Source organism: Typopeltis vanoorti, chromosome 2 (genome assembly GCF_054136105.1).
Source record: "Typopeltis vanoorti isolate ZY-2024b chromosome 2, IOZ_Tvanoo_1.0, whole genome shotgun sequence".
In the NCBI taxonomy this organism is placed as follows: Eukaryota; Metazoa; Arthropoda; class Arachnida; order Uropygi; family Thelyphonidae; genus Typopeltis; species Typopeltis vanoorti.
The window spans coordinates 108,388,448-108,413,164 of record NC_143550.1 but is presented as its reverse complement, the minus strand read 5'-3'; the positions used below and the strand labels follow the sequence as shown (position 1 = coordinate 108,413,164).

General features: G+C 37.8%; 1 protein-coding gene across 1 annotated transcript in view; it reads right to left on the bottom strand.

Moving 5' to 3' along the window:
* Pex14 (peroxisomal biogenesis factor 14) overlaps positions 1–21,130 on the bottom strand; it is a 146,074-nt gene extending 124,944 nt beyond the window's left edge. Inside the window, exon 1 of the mRNA XM_090407412.1 lies at positions 20,531–21,130. Within this exon, the coding sequence (XP_090263538.1) occupies positions 20,531–20,581 (51 nt within the window). The 5' untranslated portion in view covers positions 20,582–21,130. The remainder of the gene's footprint in view (positions 1–20,530) is intronic.
* Positions 21,131–24,717: the final 3,587 nt, after the last annotated feature.

Here is a 24,717-nt window from a genome sequence, read left to right as displayed (position 1 = left end):
ACTGAAGTATATAAATTAACATACCTGTGTAAAAGCCTTGAAGGTAAAGATGGTGAAAACTTGACAAAAGACATACCGTGAAACCTATTACAACTTGACAAAAGACTTCATTAGAGCAGAGATCATATGGAATTAATTTAACTTTAAAAATTAAAATAATTAATGATTTGACTAATATTAATGACTTGATTAATATAATAATGACTTGCTTGATAATGAATTAAAATACTTTATTAGAGCTGTGACAATATGGAATTGATTTAATTAAAAAAATTAAATCAATTCCATATTCTCTCAGCTCTAATCAAGTCTTTTGTCAAATTTTTGCCATCTTTACCTTCAAAACTTTTACACAGGTATGTTAATTAATATTAAACTATTAAATTTAACTTTTACGCCTGGTCTTTACAAAGGGTAAGCTTCATCACCATAAATGGCAATGGAGCAGATATAGCTTAGCTTTTTCTTTTCTACCGTAAACATTTTAGATGCATCACGATTTTTTCTGAAAATGTAGAGGATTCAATGATTAGTTTATCAGTGTATTTCATCTTCATGAACTCAATATCATGAGTAGCTGAAGTGTAGTGTATGGTGGAGGAGGGACTGATGGTGAATGAGCAGGAAGTACATGAGGAATTGGATAAACTTGATGTTAATAAAGCAATAGGACTTGATGGTATATCGCCACATCTTGAGGGAATGCTCTGTGGAATTAATGGCACCTTCGGCACACCAAAGGTGCCATTTTTTAACATGAGTCTCGCAACAGGGGGAAGTCTTGGAGAAGTGGAAGGTGGAAAAATTTTTTCCACACCACAAAGGATAAGACTGAGGCTACAGTTCTAGGCCAATCTGCATGTCTGGTGTTCGTAAGGTGTTAGAAAAGTTGATGAGGACTAGGATTGAGAAATGAATTGATAAAAACAGTATTCTTTATGATGGTCAGCCCAGGTTTTTAGGGGGAAATTATGCTTTAGCAATCAGCATACTATTCACTCAATAAAGGAGATGCATATACAATGGTGTACTTAGATTTTTCAAAGGCCTTTGATAGACTGCAACATGGCAAGCTAGTAGCTAAGCTGAAACAGATGAGATTAGATAACAGACTAGTGAGTTGGATAGCTAACTGGTTGTCAGACAGGTATCAGCAGGTTGTATATGGAGAAGTGGTATCTAAAAAGAGGAAGATCACTACTAGTGGAGTGCTACAGGATCTGTTTTGGAACCATTATTGTTTAACCTGTACTTTAATGACACAGGGATTGGATTAATTGGAGATGTGCAGCTGTTTGCTGATAATGCAAAGTTCAAAAGAGCTATGAGAAGTAGATCAGATGTGAGGCCTTGCAGGAGAACCTAAATAGACTATATGAGTGGGTAAATGAATGGAGCTATCAGTTCAATGTTGCAAAGTGCAAGGCATTGAATTTGGTAGATAAGGTTAAGATGCAGAGTATACCATTAATTGTATACTCTGCAATTTTGAAGGAGGCAGAGAAGGTGAGAGAACTTGGAGTGATGATAGACAGAGACTTGAAGTTTAGAAGTCACATTGCTAAAATTGTAAGAACATCTCAGAGGATTATGGCAATAATGAGGACATTGACATGCTGAAGCAAAGAGGTTCCCTTGTATAAGGGCTTTGATCAGGCCACATATGGACTACTGTGCACAGATTTGATTGCCTGGTTTTCAAGAGATGAGGATATATTGGAAAGAGTCCAGAAAAGGTTCGAGGAGAGATTCAGATACAGAGCTTTGTGAATAGAAGATGAAGAAGGGATATGATTGAGACATAAGTTGGTGAAGGATAGAATAGAAGGAGGCAAGAGTAGAAAACTAGAAGCCATCCCTGGAAACTGTAGGAGATGTGAGAAGCAGGTTATTTGCATGAAAAGTGATTGGAGAGCAGAATGCATTGCATGAAAGTGTGGAAACTGTGATGAATGGGTTTAAGGCATAGTTCAGTGATCTTTTTGCATTACAGAGTATAGACCTCCTGCAATGAGTCTTTTGACTCTATGGAGGTCAGATAATAATAAACAAGGATAGCAGATGCATTATGACATTTGTCAGTCATATGCATGTTGTTTTACTGCTTCCTTTTCTGAGAAAGGTTGTAAACTTATAGTACATTAGTGTGGGTAAACCTTTTATCTATAAGGATTTTTTTTTTGTCTATTTTTATTAATTTTACATATGTTTTATATTTTTACTTATTTATTACATAATCCAGAAACCCTGCTCTAGAGATCAAACATGGTACTTTTTCAAGAAACTTCAAATCTCCAATAAATGGGATGGTGCTCTCACACCAGAGACAAGGAAATTCAATCTCCCACCTTAAACAAATACAATAACCATGTCCAAGGAAGAATTCGAATGCACAACCTGTTGGTAGGAGAGCAGATACACTAACAGCTTGGCATTTATTCTGTTTGGTAAAGTTCTAGTAACAAGGAAAAAATATAAGGCAATAAATCTATTTTTTACATTTTTTTTTACTTTTGCTGGTTGTTGCTTACTTTATAAGAATCCCATGCACGAGTTATTTTCAAATATCATTTGCTAATTTCTGATCTCCTTGTCTGATCAATCAGTTCCACATAGTCAGTCTGGATAGTCTTCATTTTTAGCTTGAAAAAGATTTTACTCTTGGAACAGACTACTAATAACCTGCTTTCTTTCTCTCTCAATGCCCTGTGCATGCCAGGCATAGTGTAATCTTCCTACTGTGGCCCTTCTGGTACTATACTACCCACATGCTTGTGGGTAGTGAGTGAGGTGCAGAACAGATCAAAGGACCTTTATATTCTATATATAAAATCTCCTCATTAACTTACATGTTTCTATCATATCCATTTATGCTCTATTTATTTATCAGGCTATGAAACTCCCATTTTCTCAATCTATTTTCTTAACTGACATAAAACATTATTTTGGTCTTACACCTCTCAACTTTCTCCACAATTTCCTCATCCTTGTAAAAACTAGGCAACCATATTCGAGCACAGTACTCAGATGCAATTTTACCAAGGCCTTAAAAAAGGAACAATTACTTCCTTATCTCTACAAGTCAGTATCTCTTCAGCATCACAGTCACATTGAAGAGAACACTTCATTGTGATGGCTTTACTACTCAAGCAATGTGATCCTCAAATTTGAAAACACCATCCACAATCACTTCTAAGTAGCTAATTCAAATCACTTTCAGTGTAAAATCTGGCATACAAAGAATTTTGTACAAAAATACCTTATATACCGATTTTACTGGAAAACGAAATTCTGTTCAATATATACTTGTTAGCAAACTTTTTATAGTTTAATAATATGGAAATAATTTTTAGTGAATTATTAAATAATGTAACCACCAAAATTTTGTAAAGAACAAAGAAAGTTAAGTATAATTTAAATTGTGACAAAAAAAGTTCCAAACAAAGAAATATTCCAGACGGATTAACTTATGACCTAAGGCAATTACTATGGCAAAGGACAAGTATGTACGGGGTTTTCCTGCCTTAATGCAATGGCGGAAAAAAGGTGGCGGGTGCAGACCCACGAAGTACCCAAGGGATTAAAATCATGGCAGAACCCAAGGTCAAGTGAGCAAGGTAAAAGGAGGAGGCATCGGCCAAAAAGCCCCCCCCCCAATCCCACTCAAGGAAACCTTAGAGCTAATCCAAGCTAAATTTCCTCCTGATATCTCAGCACTATTTCAGTTCACAATGAACTCAGGTTATTTCATTTGGCAAAGAAAATTCTACAAACAAATAAAGGGGAGGGACAGCCATGGGTTCGCCACTCTCCTCACCCTTGGCCAACTTCTTTATGGAGACTTTTAAAGAGAAAGCCTTAAACTCTGCCCCACAAAAACCAACCACATGGCTTCGCTACGTTATGATGTGCACGCTCTTTGGCCACATGGCTCTGAAACACTCCTCTCCTTCTTAACACACTTAAACAACCAACACCCCAGAATCAAGTTCACCCTGGAAAGAGAGGGAAAACAATAGCCTCCCTTTCCTAGACACACACTAGTCACCCACCAGCCTGATGGAATCTTAGTTTTCTCAGTTTATAGAAAACCCACCCATACAGGCAGCTACATTCACCAACAATCCCCCCCCCCTCACAACAATATGGAGTTATTAAGACACTATACAACAGGACTAAACTAATCTGTTCAAATGACAATGCCCTAGCCACTGAACTAAACCACATCCTCAACACTTTCTCAGCCAATGGCTACCCCCCAAAAAAATTTCCAAAAAATATTGAAACCAGTAAACCACAACCCCCCCCCCCTTCACAACAAGGATTACTCTAAATCCATCACCATTCCCTACATCCGAGGCACCTCAGAAAAAATTACCAAAATCTTAAAAATCATGACTTGACCTCTCGTTACAGACAATAGAAAATTGGTGTCCCTTATCAGCTCCACTAAAGACCAACCACTTCCCCTAGACCTACCTTGTGTATACCAGGTCCCTTGCAGCTGTAAGCTGTCCTACTTTGGCCAAACAGGAAGGACAGCGAATATTAGAATTTCAGAACACAAGAACTACATCCGGTTTCACCAGTACAGCCACTCTGGTCTTGCAAACTATGCTCTGGATACACGCCACAGAATACGGTGGAAGAAAGCCACAATAATACACCATAGCAAATTCAAATTTGAAAGACTATTCATGGAATCAGCCTCAGCCCTAAGAAACATGCCAAACCTCAACAAATTTGGTTGCATGAGACTGCCCCAAATTTGGGAGACGTATATCAGAAGACCTTCAGCCCAACGGCCAAGAATACCTACTTAGCCTGCTAGGAGGCACCAACAGGACTTTTAGGAGAAACAATAGCTTCCTTGCTTCGTCCTCATTTACTGTGTGTAGTGCCTGTGTGCACGTGTCTTTATCTTAAGTTCCTTTGAAAATGGCAACGTGACGTTGCTGAAATATTGGAAATATATATTAAAGTTTAATTTAATTTATATTCTATTGTACGTTGTGAATTCCTTAAGTTATTTAGTAAGTAGACATAAGCTAGGAAAAGTATTACGCAGTTATGACAACGGAGGTCAGAGGTTATGGAGTCCAACAGAGTTTTGCTAATCGTTGTCGGAAATGGTTTATAAAAGTCAACGGGAATTTTCATAGGCCTTAACAGAGGTGAGTTGTCTTCAAGCGGAAAGCCATAGCGATAAGGGAAGGCCATATCGATGTTTATGGCAGAATAAGTTCATCTTCGTTCTGTTCTGTTCTGGATCCAGGTTCGGGAAAGTAGCCCAGATTCAAGGTCGAAATCCTATGGTCCAGCCATCAGATGCCAGAAGTGCGAGATAACTCATTTGAGTTGTTTTTGAAGAAAGTTAATACCGGATTTTCATGCCACCAAGTTTCCTGACGTTCGCAAAAGTAAGAAGTGACCTCACAAATCCCGGAAAAAGGTACCCACGTGCGTAGCCAAGATCAGAAAGTAACAGAAGAAAGTGATTTCAAGAATAAGAATCTATTAGAGTGGACTAGACAACTATTACAAAGTAAGGTTTCATATATTGTTCTCACTAGTGACAGAATTTTGTGATGGTGATTTGTCTAAAGTTTTTTTTTTGTTAATAGCACTTGAGGATTGTAGGAATTAAGCTAATCATTGAACTATCTTGTTCAGTTGAGTGAAAGAAATATTAGCATTAGTTTAAGGTGAAATATTATGTGCTTAACATTGTTTTTTTAACTAAGCCTGTCTTTTGTTAGCATGTAAAAAAAATTGCTCTGCGTGTGACTAATTGATAGCTAAGGTGATACCATAGACATGTTGTTTAACAGAGAATTCTTTACTTAAGAGGATTAATTGTATTTCCAACATAAGTTGCTGTTGAAGTATAGAGTCTGAATTAACTTGTAATTTTAGTATTAACCTTTTCATACATTCTTTAAGTATGAATAAATTGTTTTCTTTGTCTAGTAATTTGCCTGATTCCTGCATACCAATGCACTGCTCATAAAATTCGAATCTGTGTGTCCTAGAGTATTGAGAAGCCAGGCTGTAGAATAGAAATTTTGCGTTGGTCAATTACTAGATTTAGTAATAGGTAAGAGAGAAAGGTTCTGTGTTCTGTTGAGTGTTTTTCTTTGGAAGGATATTCAACTCCTATACATGAATTTTGATGGTGCATTTGGAAATCAAATCAATTTTCAGAATTCAATTTAGAAAAACACCAGTTGTTTAGACAAAGAGCTTGGCTTCAGCCAGAGGCAATTTCTTAGTTCTGAAAGTTTTGTATACACGTTAATACACATTTTGTATACACAATAATTTTGAAAATCTTTGTGGCCTTGAAACAAAGGGGGGATAAGGGTTGAATGATAAGATTGAAATTTAAGAGACTAAATCAAGAGACGTATTAAGAGCTCGGAATTACGACTGTTAAGATTGAATTAATGTTAAAGTAAAGTTGAATTAAATAAAGAAAATTTTGAAGATAAGTTTTGATTAATATAAACTTTGATTTTGATTAATATTAATTGAATAATTAACGATTACGCTACTCGGCAGTAAGGAATGATGGCGGATTCAGCTGCAGTTGTAAGTGGCGTATCGCCAAGTCCTCCACCATTTAAGAACTCGATTATAAGAAATATCATAAGGGACTTTGTGGCATGCAGTACTTGCGGCATGTATGCGTCTCGAGAATTAGATATGTGGCTTGTTAAAGAGAGCGGAGAGCGTATGTGTGCAAAATGCAGGCAGCGGGTTGGAAATGTGTCGAATTATCAATATCCGACCTTGTTGCTCCAGGAATGGGGAATGAATGTAGGAAGACAAGTAGCATGATATGAGAGAATGAAAAAAATATATGTATGAATGAGAAAATAATAGTTGATAGTGTGGAAGGCGTGAGTGACTGTGAAAGTTTAGGAGATGGTTTTGTTTGGGAGAGCGAATTTAGATTAAGAGTGACTGACCTGCAGAGGGAGATAGATGAGCTGAAAGAGGAGGTGGAATGTCTTGTGAATGAGAGCAGAAGTATGAAAGATAAGATTAGGAGAATGGAAGAGATAAATGCAAGCAGAATCAGAGTGTGGGAGAGAGAGAAATTTGGGAGTGTTAGAAGAGGAGAGAAAGGAAACAGAAGAGAGGGAATGAGAGAGAGGTATGGGAATGCTAGCAGACGAGAGAATGGAAACAGTAGGAGAGATGGAATGAGAGACAGATATGAAAGTGCTAGAAGAGGAGAGAATGGAAACACTAGGAGAGATGGAATGAGAGAGAGAGAGATATGGGAATGCTAGAAGATGAGAGGATGGAAACAGTAGGAGAGACGGAATGAGAGAGGGATATGGAAGTGCTAGAAGTGGAGAAAATGGAAACAGTAGGAGAGACGGAATGAGAGAGGGATATGGAAGTGCTAGAAGTGGAGAAAATGGAAACAGTAGGAGAGAGGTATGGGAATGCTAGAAGAGAGAATAGCAGTAGAAGAGAGGGAATGAAAGAAGAGGAGAGAATGGAAACAATAGGAGAGGGAGAATGGCAAGAGGTATAATGTATGGCGACTCAATGATCCGTGGTGTTCAAGATAGGATGCATGAGGAGTGTTTGCCAGGAGGAACAATAGAAAGGGTGGCTATGGCAATTAAGAGAGGTGAAAGGGTGAATGAGATGATTGTGATGGTAGGAACAAATGATTTGAGTGGTAATGTAAGTCGAGCAGCGAGAAATATGAGATTTTTGCTTGAGGCTGTACGGAAGAAAACAGAGAGAGGAAAAATAGTGTGTGTGTTGCCTAGGTATGATAATGATGAACTGAGTGGAAGAGCGGTGATATTGAATGGCATAATAGCGAGAATGTGTGACAAGAGAGGACTGGTATATGTGGATGCTTGGAGTGCGTTTGAGGAAAGAGAGGAATTGTATGCGAGAGACCGCTTACATTTGAATGAGGAAGGACGTAGGCATCTGGAGAGATTGCTGTTCTGAACGAGTCAGTGTGTCCCAGGGAGAATGATAGCAGGGGTAGCCTCTTGTGGGAATGGATACTTGGGAGAAGGGAGACGATGTCAGGTAGCACTGAGCCCAGTGGAGTCTAAAAGGGATAATGCTGGGTACAGAAACAATGGCATTTATATGTTTTATACTAATGCCAGGAGTATCCGGAATAAGGGAGAGGAATTGGTGGTGCAGATAGCATCAGCCTGGACAAAAATTATTGGGATCACTGAGACGTGGTTGACAGAAGGGGATATAATAACAGGAATTGAAGTCGCTGGGTATAGCATTTTTCGTCAGGATAGGAGGGGAAAGCATGGTGGTGGGGTACTGCTTATGATAAGTGATGACCTATGTCCTCTAAGAGTGGAGGCTTTGGAAGGAAGTGAGACAAATGATTTTGAGAGCATATGATGTGAGGTAGAGGTAGGCAAGACAGGATATTTAGTGGGGTGTTGCTACAGACCCAGGAGCACAGAGGATGGGGACCAGGAGATGTTTAGACAGCTAAGTTTGGCAAGTGCAAGAAGAATGATTGTTATGGGGGATTTTAACCACAGTAGTATAAATTGGAGAGAGGAAGATGCATGTAGCAATAGGGGAATGGAATTTCTAGAATTCTTGAGGGACAAATGTCTTAGGCAACATGTAACAGAGGGAACAAGAGGTTCAAGAGTTTTGGATTTGGTTAAAGCATCAGAAGAGTTGATAATAACTGAGATGACATCTCTCCAACCAGTTGGAGAGAGTGACCATATGGTTTTGACTTGGAAAGTGAATAGACATGCAGGAGTATCAAAGAGACAGGAACTTATGTGGAATTATAAAGCAGGTGATTATAATAGTCTTAGACGTCAACTTCGGGAAGTTTCATGATGGGAGGAATTGGAAGGCCATGATATCATTAGTGCGTGGGAAATTGTGAAAGAATATTTGTTAGCAGCAATGATAAGTTGTATACCACGAGTGAAGAAGAGGACACAATTTGGAGTAAAGTGGATGACAAACAATATTAAACAGGAATTGCATGCGAAAAAGAGGCTATGGAAGAGATATAAGGAGACAGGTGAAGAGAGGATGCATGAAGAATATAAGACACAGGCCAGAAGAGTGACTAGTGTGGTAAGGAAAGCGAAACTGGAATATGAGAGGAGGTTGGCCCTAAGATCCAAAGAAAATCCTAGGGAATTTTTAGCAATGTGGCCAGTAGGAGGAGAAATGACTGTGGAAGAATGATATTGTGGGATAAAAATTGGAATAGAGTGACTGATGCAGAGGACATAGTGGAATTGTTCAATGAACACTTTATTGGGGTATTTCATCCTAGAGGAGTCAGTTTTAATGCTAGAGGGATAGGGCTGGTTCGAGGTTTAGAGGTACAGGAGGAGAGTGTGTTTCAGATACTGAGTAATCTGGATGTCAGTAAAGCTTTGGGACTGGATGGTATTTCACCACGAGTTTTGAGAGAATGTGCCAGGGAACTGACAGTGCCTTTAACCTGTCTTTTCAATGAAAGTCTGGCTTCAGCAAAGGTGCCCATGGAATGGAAGGAAGGTAAGATAGTGCCATTGCATAAGGGTGGTAACAGACTGGAAGTGTCTAATTATAGGCCAGTCTGTGTGTCATCAGTAGTTGTTAAGATCTTGGAGAAAGTAGTAAGGGACCGTATACAACATTGGGCAGATGAGGGTAATGTTATCTCTGAGAGTCAACATGGATTTGTGAAAGGGCGCTCTTGTTTTAGCAATATGCTAGCCTTTTATAATAAAGTTACAAGAACATTAGATGAGGGAAAAGCATATACTGCAATTTTCTTAGACTTAGCAAAGGCATTTGACAAGGTGCCACATGATAAGCTGATATTTAAGTTGCAGCACATGGGTCTGGATGTTAGATTGGTCAACTGGATTCAGGATTGGCTGTCTGATAGGTATCAGAGAGTTGTGTATGGTGGAGCAGTTTCAAGGAGGCAGAGGGTTACAAGTGGGGTCCCATAGGGCTCAGTACAGGGACCTATATTGTTTAACCTTTATATCAATGACATTGCCAGTGGATTGCAAGGGGATATTCAGTTGTTTGCAGATGATGCAAAGCTAGGAAGGATTATTAGTAATAGTGCAGATGTGGTAGCCTTGCAAGAGGATTTGAATAAGCTAGATAGATGGGCAAATGAATGGGGTGTCAGTTTAATGCAGCAAAATGTAAGGTCTCGAGGTCTGGGAAACATCGATGGGATGCAGCATACTCTATGGGAGGAGTTATGCTGGAGGAAGTAGAGGAGACAAGAGATCTGGGGTTGATGGTTGATAGAAACCTGAAGTTTAGGGGACATATTGCAAAGGTAGTGAAGGTAACACAGAGGATTGCTGCAATTATGAGAAGGACACTGACCTGCAGAGATAAGAGCATTATCATTCCATTGTATAAGTCTCTGATCAGACCACACTTGGACTATTGTTCTCAGATTTGGTCTCCAGGATTTGAAGGGGATAAATTAACTGTGAAAAGGATACAAAGACGGATGACAAAGATGGTTTCAGGACTGTACAAGGATAGTTACGAGGATCGGCTGAGGGAATGTGGACTGCAGAGTTTGGTGGATAGAAGGAGAGGCGATATGATTGAGACTTTTAAATTGTTGAGAGGTGGTTACAGGGTTGACACTGGGCAGTTCTTTCACTTGGTTGAACAGCGGGAAGGAGTGATGACAAGAGGCCATCCCTGGAAGTTACGAAAGGAAACTGTGAGCAAGAGGGTGAGGACTGGTTTCTTTGCATGGAGGGTGGTTGAACAATGGGATGCATTGCCTGATGGAGTGGTGAGAGCAAGAACGGTCAATGAGTTTAAGGAGTGGTATGATAGACTTTGTGTTTCTTAGGGGGGATCTCCCCTCTATGAGTCTTGACAGACTTTATGTTCTTAGGAACATAAAGTTTTTTACAATGTAATTTGTAAAATATTTTTTACAAAATATTTTTACAATGGTGCAGATGACAAAGATTGAATAAGATAATATAATCACGTATTGTTACAAGGACGCAGCCGACAAAGATTTAAAAAGATTCAAAATAATAATAAATAAAACAATGTTTACATCAGCAAATTTCAACCTATCATTAACAAATAATTGGAAAACACAATCCTGACCCTTTTCTCAGAAATTTTCTCAAATGGATTATCTCAAAGCCATCTATCTTAGAATACTGTTCACCTAATATTGCCGGCAAAGGTTGGTCGATTGGTAGCACCTCTACTACTAATGGCTCACACAAAAAGTTAAGCAAGTTTGAGCATGGTTAGTAGTTGGAAGGGATCAATCGTTCGATGCTGTTGGCACACTCTCCCTCGATGTGTCTTTGGACTCCCTGTAGGTGTCAAATAATAATATCTCCCTAAAAAGTCTGGATGCTCTCCAGAAGAGAGCAGTTTGGCTCATAGATGATCATTCCTTCACAGATGCACTGTGTTTCAGCCTCCATGTCTCTTCTACATGTCTTTCCACAGTCACTACTCCACCTGTGAAGGAATGGTCATCTATGAGCCAAACTGCTCCCCTATGGACATCATCATCATCATTAAGACTTTTTAGGGAGGTTTTAGGTGAACAATATTCTAAGAATAGGTGGCTTTGGGATTGCACATGGTTTGTTGGTGGGTGAATGAGTGTAAAATAGTATACTGAGTGAATTCCACTCATTCACCACCTATCCATATATTGAGATGAGAAGCTTTTCCTTTCTGGAGTTTGAAATGAACTCGCATGACCTTTGTACAGTTTCCAGGGATGACCTCTTGTTCTTGCATCTCCTGTTCTCCTATGAAACAATTCCCCTGAATCTATTTAGTAGGCTCCTCTCACCAGCTTATACGTCTCAATCATATCACTCCTATCTGCCAAGTTCTGAAGACCACATTCCCTCAATCTGTTCTTATACTCAATATCCTGGGCCCTGAGAGAGTCTTAGTTATTCACCTATGCACACACTCTCTCCAATAATTCCCTTGATTCTGGTCATCTGGCCTTATTCACCAATAAGGCCAGATGACCAGATATGTGCACAGAAATTCAAATGAAGCCTAATTAGCACTTTACAAAATGGAACTATTACCTCCTTATCTATACATGTTGGCATTCTTTGATTTATAGCAGCAAATTTTTGGATAAACCTTACAACGTTTGTGATGTGTCCCCTGAACTTCAGTTTCCTATCCACCAAGATGTACAGATAGCCTGCTTCCTCCACCTCCTGAAGCAAAGTTCTTCCAATGCAGTAAGTCTCATTACCTCTTCTCAAGCCAAAGTGCTTAACTTTCAACTTAGCAACATTGAAATGACATCCCCATTCTTTAGCCGAAAGCAGCACCAACCTATTCAAATTGTCTTGTAACAACAACACATCACATCAGAACTTCCTGACATTGCTCTTCATAATTTAGCATCAGCAAACAACTGTACCTCCTTTCAAACCATGAACTATATCTTTTTCTAAATCACTTAGGGAATTGAAACAACGTAGATCCGAATATAAATTAAATAATACTTTAATAGATATTTCCGATATTTCGGCAATGTCTCATTGCCATTTTCTAAAGGAACTTACAAAAAGGCAGGTGCACACAGGCCCTAACAATACAGTAACTGGAAATGAAGATATGAAACTATCGTTCTCCTAGAAGTCCTGATGGTGCCCTCTGGCGGGCTAAGTAGGCGTTCTTGGCCGTTGGGCTGAAGGTCTGCTGATGTATGCCTCCCAAATTTGGGGCAGTCGCATACAACCAAATTTGTTGAGGTTTGGAGAGTTTCTTAGGGCAGAGGCTGATTCCATAAATAATCTTTCGAATTTATATTTGCTCCGGTGTATTACTGTTGCTACCATCAAGACTTCTAGCTTTACCATCAGGACTTCTAGGAGAACGATAGTTTCATATCTTCATTTCCAGTTACTGTATTGTTAGGGCCTGTGTGCACCTGCCTTTTTGTAAGTTCCTTTAGAAAATGGCAATGAGACATTGCCGAAATATCGGAAATATCTATTAAAGTATTATTTAATTTATATTCGGATCTACGTTGTTTCAATTCCCTAAGTGATTCAGAAATGCATAACCAACGTATAAGCCTGTCTACGAGCATGAACTATATCATTGATATACAAGTTAAACAACAATGATTCCAGAACAGATCCCATATAGCAATGCTCCTTTCCACCATTTCACTGCAATCATTTGTCTGACTCATCTGCAATCTTCCTTCTTATACCTCCAACTATCAATCTCTTCCATAAATGTTATATCTCACTCTGCACATGCCTTAATTCAATCCTCAACCTTAACAATTCTTTTCTAATATCTTCCTTGTGTTTATATCCTTCATGCTATCTTCTTTACCATTCCTCATTCGTTCTTCATTCCACCATCTTTCACTTCCTTTGTCTGACTATACTCTGCCAAGTCATTTACTACATTTGCACTGTATTCACTACTCCCAACTTTGACTACATTTGTATTGCACATGTCATTCATACTACCATCAATTCTTTTGTTCAGTAGATTGCTTGTTTGCTTTTTCATAACTTGCTTGTAAATCATTTATTACTCTTTTACAGTATGTCTGTTTGCTATCAGACACACCGTCCATCTGTTTTAAATATTCATAATTTAACGATATAATCCGATGAATACATATAGCTCACGTCACATTTCACATAACGACTAGAAATCAAATTTTAACTCTTGTACAAACAATGCCACCACTGGTTAGTATACCTTGCTCTAACTATATTATAAACAAACTCAAGCAAACAAGCCCACATACTACAAACACACAACTCTTACATAAGAACACACCGATATCCACAATTAATTAGTCAAGAAACTTATCTGAACCAGGAGCCTTCTTTAACAAGCATCAATGATAATGAATTATATATTGTGTGTGTGTGTGTGTGCGTGTTTACTAAATTTCTGTAAAAGAGGGTAACTCTTATTTCAGATGAGTTAAACCAAATCCTTTTTTCTGAGTATTTTAACTTCATATAAAAAATACACAAGGAAGAGATTTAAAAAAAAGTATTGTAGAATTCATGTGTTTCCACTTGTAAAGTTGTAAAAAAAGATTGCACTAAAGCTGCATATTTCTTGCCAACAGCAACTTGTGGAAAATCATAAGTAACCATATTATAATTGTAAGTGTTAATAAGTTATCACGTATGACTGTTTGCTGAAAAAAAGACAAAAAGTATGACAATATTCAATTGTGAGTTCCATTTCAATTTTCTTAATCAGAGGACCACTTGAGCAATTCATTTGATTCGAGAGCGAGTAACATAATTAATATTCAAGCTATGAGAAGAGACTGAAGGAATGGAATCTGCAGAGCCTGATGGGAAAAGCAAAAACTCAAGGCAGTTATAAGGGCTTACAAAATATATAGGAGATTTTTTCAGGGAATAGGATGAATAAAACAAGTGAGGAAAATGTATAAAGGTTTGGTGAATAAGAAAGTGATGACAAACTTCATATGAAGAAAAAATGGTTGGTGCTTAAAATTAACTGTCAGGGAGTGTGACAACTGCAAGGCTTGTTGATGAATTAAAGATGCAGCATAACAGTTGTGGTTATATTTCAGATCAATCTTTCACAACAAGTCTTTTGGCATCATGGAGTGAAGTAATTCTAATGAACAATATTTAGATTTATATGTCTAATGTGGGTTAGACGTGTCCTACTGGATAACAAAGGTCAAAATATCTTTCAAGTATTAGCAAATCAAAAAGGGTAAAGTTGAGTCAAGTGCTAATATTGTCCATGTTGCTGCTGCTAACTTGCAGAAACTTGAAAGCTTAGAACAAAAATTGTCTACTGCTGCTTCACAAGAATAATTTTTAGTCCTCTTGATAAATGTTCAGTAACATTTACTGAAGTAGAGTCTCGCCCCCCCCTACACAGTTTAGCTGGGGTTTTCATCCCGCAAGCAGGCAAACTGGCCCCGTGAACACACACACACACACACACACACGGACTACAGTCATGAATACTTATACTCCACCTATACTTACCACCTATACTCCATTAGGGATGCAGCAGAGGAGTGGCATGCCGGCTGCATTATTTCACCGTGACTCCTCATTAAGAGGAGACCCAACCCATCTGTAACAGACGGAAGGGAAGAGATAGATAGATAGATAGAACATTTACTAAATTCACTCTTTTTGGATCTTTAAAACAAAATTTTCACTTTGTAAATCTCTACAGAGAAAGGCAAGAAAAAATTGTTTTTGACATGAATACGTCTTTAAATTCAGAACAGTACTAGGGAGTTATGGGATGAAAAGTTGAGTGTAATGAAATCATTCGATAAGGTTTGGCTTAATAATTTCTAAAGTATTAAAGGTAGCCAAACCAAACTTATATCATATTTGATAGCTGAGGAAATAAAGATTCATCAGTGACCTTCAGATAGTACGGCACGTCCCGCGAGTGGCAGTGGGGACTCCGCCATTTTGTGTACAATCTGCTGCACCTCGGAAACTTCCACTCAGTATAACTTCGCACTCTGTCATGGTACGATGCTCGTTTTAGTGTCAATCAACAGCTCTTGTCGAGATCTATTGATTTAATGTATAATTCTTAAATTTCAATATAGTATTGTGAAGAAAATATGGATTGAAGTTGAAAAAGTTTAGAAATTTCACAATGTCCACCTATACTTACCAGAAAGCCAGCCAGAAATATGCTGAACGCATACGACGGGAAAGAGCAGCTCGTCAGCTTTCTAATAATATCCCAATATTTGGGTCGGAACAAATAAGGAAGTATCGGGAGCAAAAGAAATTGAAAGCGGTATACACAGTGTGTAATTTTTTCAGTCCAAAGTGTATGACCTTACATTCTGCAACATGAAATTGACAATCATTATCCTTTGTTCACAATGCCAATTTATTTAAATAGTTGATAGATGATTTATCACCTATCAACTATTGTCCTCCCCAATTTTTATTCATCAGCAAACAACTGAATATCTCCCTATTAAATCAGTAATATACAAACTAAAGAGTAGTGGCCCTAGTACAGAGCCCCGAGGCACCCCCTGAGTTGCCCTCATTCTCCTAGATTAAAGTGCACAATGTATTACTCTCTGATATCTGCCTGTGGACAGTGAGTGACTGACCATGCTACTAGCTTCATATCCATTCCCATTTGCTCCAACTTCTGTAATAGTTTTCCATGCTGTATCCTGTCAAATGCCTTTGCAAAGTATAGCAGTTACGTGGTGTAGCCATTTCTCTTATCTAATTCTGCTGTCAATCTATTATGAAATGTGAGTAAATTATTAAGATAGGGCCAACTTTTTACAAGGCGATGATGCCCACCATCGCCAAGTATAGTATTCCTATCTACACATTGCTGGATTTTACCTTCAACCAACTTTTCCAATACTTTAAACATCACTCACTCATGAGATACTAATTGGTCTGTAATTTCCTACCTCTGTCTTGGAGTCGTCTTTATGTTATTTTATGCAATGAAACTACCTTACCCTTTTTCATATACTGAGTACCTACAGTTTGTCAATCTCAATTTTCACATCAGTGAAAACCTCCACCTGGATGACATACCCTTGCAAAGTGATCACTGAGCAACTCAACTATTTTTTCTATATAGATAACATTCTTTCTATCTGGCCCCATAATGAAGAAACATTCCCAACTTTTTCTTATCTAATATAAATAATCTATATCCATTAATTAAATTTACTATGGAAATGGAAAAGGAGAACAAATTATATTATCCTTTTTAGATTTTCTATTCTGAAATCTTAGAGGAACTTGAGGTGATATCTGTTTTAGACTACATCAATCATTAGAGAGAGAGAAAGAGAGATTGAGACAATATACAGAAAGAATGAGTTAAGGAAGCAGTAGCGCACTCAGGATTTAATCTTGGGGGGGGGGGGGGGGGAGCACTCAAGATTTAATCTGTGGGGGGGGCAGAGTTGAGTAGACGATTTGAGAATGCACACTTATGACTGAGCATCTGCAGTGATTGCCAATACATGATATCCATAATCTCCTCTGGTCCGGCTCAAGCAAATGAAGTAGCGCTTGGTCCGCACTACTTTGTTCGCCTTGAGTTCACAGCAACCAGGATTCCCGAGAGATATAGGGTATTTCCATCTTATATGGCCACTAATTCATAAGTAGTATAGAAATAGAAGACATGACATAAATAAATAAAAATAAAAAAATTTAATTAGGAAAAGATTTTTGGAAAATTTTCTAGTGTTTTTTCCCTTTTTCTTTTCTTTTTTTTGGGGGGAGGGGGGAGCAGGGTCCCTTGTCCCCCTTCCTGGGTGCACCACTGGAAGGAAGACTCCCCAGAGAGAGAGAGAGAGAGAGAGAGAGAGATATCAACCTCAAGGGAGAAGTAATAGGGGATGGCATTTGAAAAGATGGAAAGGGACCATAACAGGCCACTAGGTCTATTACTGGAAATGAGGAAGAAGATTTTCTAGTCCTCCACTCATCAACAAGTGAATTAATTACTTCCATTTATCAAAAGCCAACTTTCACTGGATGCTACATTCAACAACAATCAGCTCACCGTCCATCACAGAAGACTGCAATTATAAAAACTTTATTACAACGTGCTCATACTAATCGTTTTACTCCTCAATTATTATAGCAGGAACTCTTAAACATCAAGTGATATATGAAACTAAATGCTTTCTCAGAAAGGACTACACAATAGTTGTTTAATTCCTATAACTAGTTCAAATAACATGGAAATAACAGTATGTTGAGTTCCAATCCCTTACATTTTTGGCATCTCAGAACCCATTTCCAGAATTCTTAAGAATTACAATTGAGTAGCTACTTTTCTTCTTACCAACAAACTATCAGCATGGTTTCCATCTTCCAAAGATAAACAGTCTCCTGTAACTCTCCAAGTTCATCGTGGCTGTCATCATTCTTACTTCAGACAACTGGATGCTCAGCAGTAAAGAGAATACAAGAACACCAATCTCATATTAGCAACAATAAATCTGAGAAATCTGGCTTAGCACAGCATGGAATAGATACAGACCACAATATCGTATGGTCTGAAACACGCTTACTACATTGATATTGGTATAAATTTGAACATTTGTTTAAAGAAGGCACTGAAGCCTTACTTTACCATCTGAACTTAAATCAGAAAGACTGCCACCCCCCCCCCCTCTCTCTAAGATATGAGAAAGTTTTATTTTAATCACACATACATAAAGGTTTTTTTTTTTTTAATGGCTAATGTATAATTAATATTCTCTCAGTTAACAAAACAACATGCATCCCTTATTTTTTCAAATCACTCCAGTGTTCGCTTTCTATCTTGTAATTAACAATCGTCGCCACTGATGAATGCCTGTAATATTCAGGCTGAAAAATATGGCCTTAAATAAATAGTATTACTTACTCCTTATGTTTGTTGAGTTAATTAAAATAAACTATTATTTCTGCTTCTGTCGCCTTCCAACCATCAGTATTGATTAAAATCATCCTTCCATAATCATTCTAAGTAAATCAAAAAAAAAAAAAATTTTTGGATTTATTTAGCTAATTTTCTCTCATAATCTAATCTGCCCTTTCTTACCATACTAGTCACCCTTCTTGCCTGCACTTAATACTGCTCATGAGTATGCTGATCACGTCTCTTTATATTTCTTAAAAGTCCTACCAGTACTTCAAGTTTTCCTGAATTATACTTCCAACCTCTCACTGAACAGAACTCTTCGCCCCCACTCCCAAACATCTAACTCCAGAACCATTCAAATGGTTCATCAGGCACATACAAATCCTTTTGTCACAAAATTCACAAAATTCATATTACACATCTACAAACTGCACACCATTCCTCTTACAGAACCTTCTCACTGACTCATTAGTAATCATGGCTCTTCTTCTAAATCCATTCCTATCATACTGAGACAGAAGATTCACAATCTTTACTTTCTCATTCTTCTTTGTTGTTTCTATCAGCAACTTCTTCATATCCTCTTTCATTGTATAATTCAACTTTTCAAATCATCTGTGCTAGCAAAAACAATTCTTTCACTTCTTCCCTCTGAAAACTAACAGCTTCACTAACATCATTCATCTACCCTCTCTGCATTAGTAATTCTTTCTACCAATGGTCTTCTAAAGATTATTCTAAATAGACTGAGGCCAAAGTTGAGGCTGAGATGTCTGAGGACCAGCCAGGTTTCAGGAAAGGCAACTAAACATGGGTTACTTTTGCCTTATGCAGATCAGTGAGAAGTATATAATTTACACTTCTTTTGGTAATGTGCTTCACAGACTATTCAAAAGCTTTTCTCTGTGTTAAGCATGTGAAATTGTGAATGATAATGAAAATAATGGATTTGCTCAACATTATCAAAGTAAATAGGTAACTTGTATAGTGAGCAAGAGGCCAGAGTAGGGTATCAGAATTAAGTGACTGGCTTCAAGTAGGCAAGGGAGTTTAACAAGGTGCCTACTTTCTGCTCACTTGTTTGGTATTCATGTTAAGGATATCAAGTGTATATAATAACTGATGAGGGTTTTCATTTTTATTTTATTTAAATTTTTGTATGCAGCTACCATCCATGAAAGGTTTTTCTGTAAACTTATAGTATATTCATAATGTGGGTGGGCTAAGGATTTTTTCTATTTTTTTATTACTTTTTATATATACGTTTATTTTACATAGTCCATAAACTGCTCTAGAGACTAAACGTGGAACTTGGACAAGCAATGTGAAGCCTCCAATAAGCAGGCTGAACAGATAGAAATTAAAAATACAAATATATATATATATATATATATATATATATATATATATATACATACATAAAATTCATAAAAATAGAAAAAATCCTTAGTCCAGGAATGGTACAAAATTAGCTTATAGGTTTGCAATTAACCTTTCATGCATGGGAGAATCATAAAAAAAAAAAAAATAGCATGAAATATACTGGAATTAAATAATTTTTTTTTTTTTTTCACATGTCTCAGCTATTATATCATTTCCCAAAAATTAACTTACCTACATCCAACATAAGTTTATTTTCTTTCCTAACCACTGAACACTTCCCCAGTTTTGTTAATTATATATATATATATACATATACACACACACACTCCAGAACATGTATTACTATGACAGTGTATTACTATCATTAGACAAGAAAAGCCTAGTTAAGTAATCTTTAGTTCATCTTCTACAATCCCCCTCTCTCACGCCTACAAATATCAAAGGTGAATGTTAAATTAAAACTACTCACATCGTAATATAATATATAATATAATTAACGGGGGGGAAAAACTAGAGGTAATAAACAAAAATATTTCACATCCGTGAAACGATAAAATCATTATTCAATATTTTTAAATAAGTATTCACAAAATAAATTACTATGAATGATATCTGACGTTTGGTGCACTTATTAAGTTAAATCTAATTAGTTATAAAAGACTTCTGAAACACCTATATAATTAAGACAAATTAGAATTAGCCTTACGTTATTTTTATCCTCAGGTTCAATAGTCGGCCTTTGCTCATCATCTGCCATTATACACCAACAAATATCACGCACGTATATGTTATTAGCAGATAGCGTTTGTTTACGGTCTCGCTTAAACTGGTGGTTAGCAGAACGAAATTATTATTGAAGCTGGTTCACAGATTCGTGGCTATAAAATTTTATTCCACTTCATTTGAAATTAGGATCTTCCAGAAGAAGAGCATCTTTACTTGAATACTGCATTATCTTTCTGATAATCTTCGTCATTAATACTAGACTTCCATGGAGTCAAACGACTCATCGCATGATAATAATAAATAAATAATCCTACTAAAATGATGGCGATTTTTTTTTTATGTTGCTTCCGCCTACAAAAGGTTATTTTCGAGCCTATAGTACATTTTATACAGCGGATGGGATAAGGAGGTTTTTTTTTTCTATTTTTTAAAATCGATTTTATATAATTTTTTTTGCATTTTTGACTTATATTTTACACAGTCCGGAAACCCTGCTGACCAAATGTGCAACTTTTGTAAAGCACTTAAGGCCTCCAATAAGCGAGATGGTGATCTCACACCCGAAGATCTAAAGGCAGCCTAAAGACAATCACAAGTAACCATACCAACGGCGGAATTCGAACCCGCAGCCTGTTAGTTGGAGAGCGAATAAGCCTGGCACACGGCTAACCAGTAATAAATAATAATAATAATAATAATAATAATAATAATAATAATAATAATAATAATAATAATAATAATAATAATAATAATAAATTAGTAAAATTGTAAGAAAAGAACTGTCGGTTCTTTTATTGGATGCATAAAAGTGCATTTCTTAACGTTTCGATTATTCCTGTACTTGGATAAAATTTTCATAACGTAAATTGTAAAAAGCTTTTAGCTCTCATGGACGTGTCTTTATCAAGCATTCTACAGCATGAATGTGTGTGGGGGGGGGGGGGACAAACATAACTTTCATTTTCATTGGAAACTTTTAGCTATCAAATATTTGGAATGAAAATAATACGTATTTTCAAGACCTTCATGTAAGAATTTCATTTTGTCTTTATTTATTCGCACATTCATAAAACAAACATAAAGGATAACTAATATATACACTATGTTGACAAAGGTATTTATACACCTAGTTGTAGACAAAATAAAATACTTTTTAATTACATTTCTAGTACTGAGTGGCAGTGACGTAACGAGGGTATGAAGCGCCTGTGGCAAGTGTCGAACTTGCGTCCCCCTAACTCAAAAATGACAGAAATGTTATACATTTTGTGCCCCAAACCTAGTTACGCCCGTGGCGGGCGCCTCTTTCGCCACGCCCTCGTTATGGCATTGCTGAGTGGGACCACTTTTGGCTTGAATAGCAGCAACTACCCTTGAGGCATGCTTTCAACCAATTTCTGATACATCGCAAGAGGAACATTCTTCCATTCCTCGTGCAAAACTATACCCATTCTGATGCTAATGGCTGCCGCTGTGGTCTGGAGCGAATTCGACGTTCTAATTCATCCCAAAGGTTGGATTTTCACCAAACTACACTTCAACGTAGAACTGGAAACCAGTTCTCAGACATGCATTGCAATGTGGCATTGAGCACTGTCATGCTGAATTAGATCAGGCGAGGGTTACTGCCAAAGTACTTCCATGCGTCAGAAGCACGTAGTTTTCCAGGAATTCCAGGTAGCCATCAGGCGGCATGGTTTTGGACACGTCCACCAATGAACCAACCCCCATCCAACTGAAACACCCCATGCCATTACTGAGTTTCTACCATACTTGACATTGAATGATACAATCCTTATGAAAGCATTCCGCAGGGAATCTTCGGATCTAAACACGCCCATCATTATAAAATATTTTTCGAAGCGTGATTCGTCGCCCCACAGAACCCCTTTTCCAATCATCTTCGGTCCAGGAACGGTGTGAAAGACAACAGTCCAAACGTTGTTTGGCATTAGCGGGTGTGATGAGTGGCTTTTTTTGCAGTTCTGCCATGATAAGCTAAGTCACGCAAATCTCTGCAGACAGTTCTAGTTTTAGCAGATGTCCCTGCAGCATTTTCAAGGTTGGCTGCAAGATCCGCCGTTAATAACGTGCGGGATGCTTGAACATTCTGCGACAGCGCTCGTTGATATTAGTCAGTGAGTGTCGGTGGCCTCCCGGGGTAGCACCGTCAACTTTCAATCTACGAATGACAAAATCAACGGTTTAATTCGGTATAGTGAGATAGATAGCAATGTCATGGAAAGCAAAAAACACTTATATTACATCCGACTACATCTGACGTTGGAAGTTTGTCATTTCAGCTGAATTTGGCATCTTGACATCAAGTACAATGCAAAACATGTACACATCGTAACTTTTATTACCAGATTTACGCAAACACTCCCTGAATATTTGCATATGGTAGGTTCCGAAAATTGCATGGCACATAAGGTGTCCAAACACTTTTGTCATCATAGCGCGCGTGTATAAAATAGACTTGCCTGCTCCCTATAAGGAAATAAAAGAGGAGGTAGTTGAGACTGTTTTAACCTTGTGTAATGTTTGGAAGGTTAGGAGAAATGAAATTCCATTGTAGCCAATCAAAGATAGCTAGCCGTGCAGTATCACTATTTTTAAAAGGGTATCTGGTGAAAAGATGCAGATTGATGCCACTAACCCTGATGCAATATATTATTACTACCTGAAATAATGTTTGTGTGTGTGTGTGTGTGTGTGTGTGTGTGTGTGTGTGTGTGTGTGTGTGTGTGTGTGTGTGTGTGTGTGTGTGTGTGTGTGTGTGTGTGTGTGTGTTCTACATTCGATTTTCTTGAGTTACGGAACGAGAAGCCAAGTTTCCGAGAGGAGGAAAACCCTATTTGCCAGTGATAGAGACGGAATAACTCATCAACAGGTCAAAGATAGGCTTAGAAACCGTTCCTCTATTGGACGACAAGAATCGAACTTAAAGCGATATTTCTTAGGGGTGGACCCTAGCGATTTGGATGCAGACACCATTTTCACGGAGCAACATAGGTCACTTTTCAAGCTTACAATGGGATCTGAACCCACGACTTGTTGGTTGGAGAGTGGGTATGCTTACCACTCGGCCAATCAGGCTGGCACTTTACTCTATATTGGCCTAAAATTATTAAAATATTATATTATATCGTTTCATTATGATGTTGTATCATTATAATATATAAAAAATACATTTCAGCATAATCAAATAGCATGGCACCTTTAGCATCTCCTGGATATACAAAACTGCTGCTGTTTTTACCAGGAAATCAGGCCACACTGGTGAATAGTCAGTTACTGGAACAACTTGACCCTCGACAGCAATGAAGATAGGTACTATTAGTATGAGCCCAATCAATAAAAGAAATAAAACTACCAGAGAAATAATACAAATTTCATCTTGTAATTATAATGGACATAGTGCCATACTCATGTTGCACTAGTCACAGTACCGGTGTAAAGCAGTCTTCATCAAATTAAAAAAATAATAATAATAAACTAACGCCTTTTATTCCCTAATAGGGAGTAGGCGAGGCCTTTATACCCTCTCTAGCTTTTGGAGACTGAGTGGGCAGTTCAATCTCCACCGGTAGCCAATCAGAGATAGCTGGCCCATATCTATCACCAATTATAGCAGCCGCCGATGAAGAGGCTGGCAAACAAGTGCTGCCATCTCTTGGTACCTAACCCTAACAAGATATGTCACTGTCTGAAATAATGTGGGTACTACGGTCGATTTTCTTGAGTTTGCGGGACGAAAAACCCGCTTGCCTGTGCCAGAGATCAACTAACTCGGGAACCAGTCGAAGATAGGCTTAGAAAAAGTTCCTCCAGTCAGCGACTAGACTAGAACCTAGGTCTAACTTCAAGCGGCCAAGCGCCACTTCCACTGAGCTACACAGGCCGCCAGACTAATCCTGAGCTTCAAAGCTCATTGCTATCTTATGCTACTTTTTTTATATATTTCTTGTTCTGTAAGCATATACCCAGCAGTCTCAAAATTATTCCATATCCAGTGCATCTCAAATTGAATGGCAAAACGGTGCAATCCAGATAGAGACTTATTCTTAATTATCCTCTAGAACATAACAGAGAAATTTATGAATGGAAAACATTTCGCCTGCCTGCATAAAGGGAATAAAAGGCGTTGGATGATTGCAATAAATG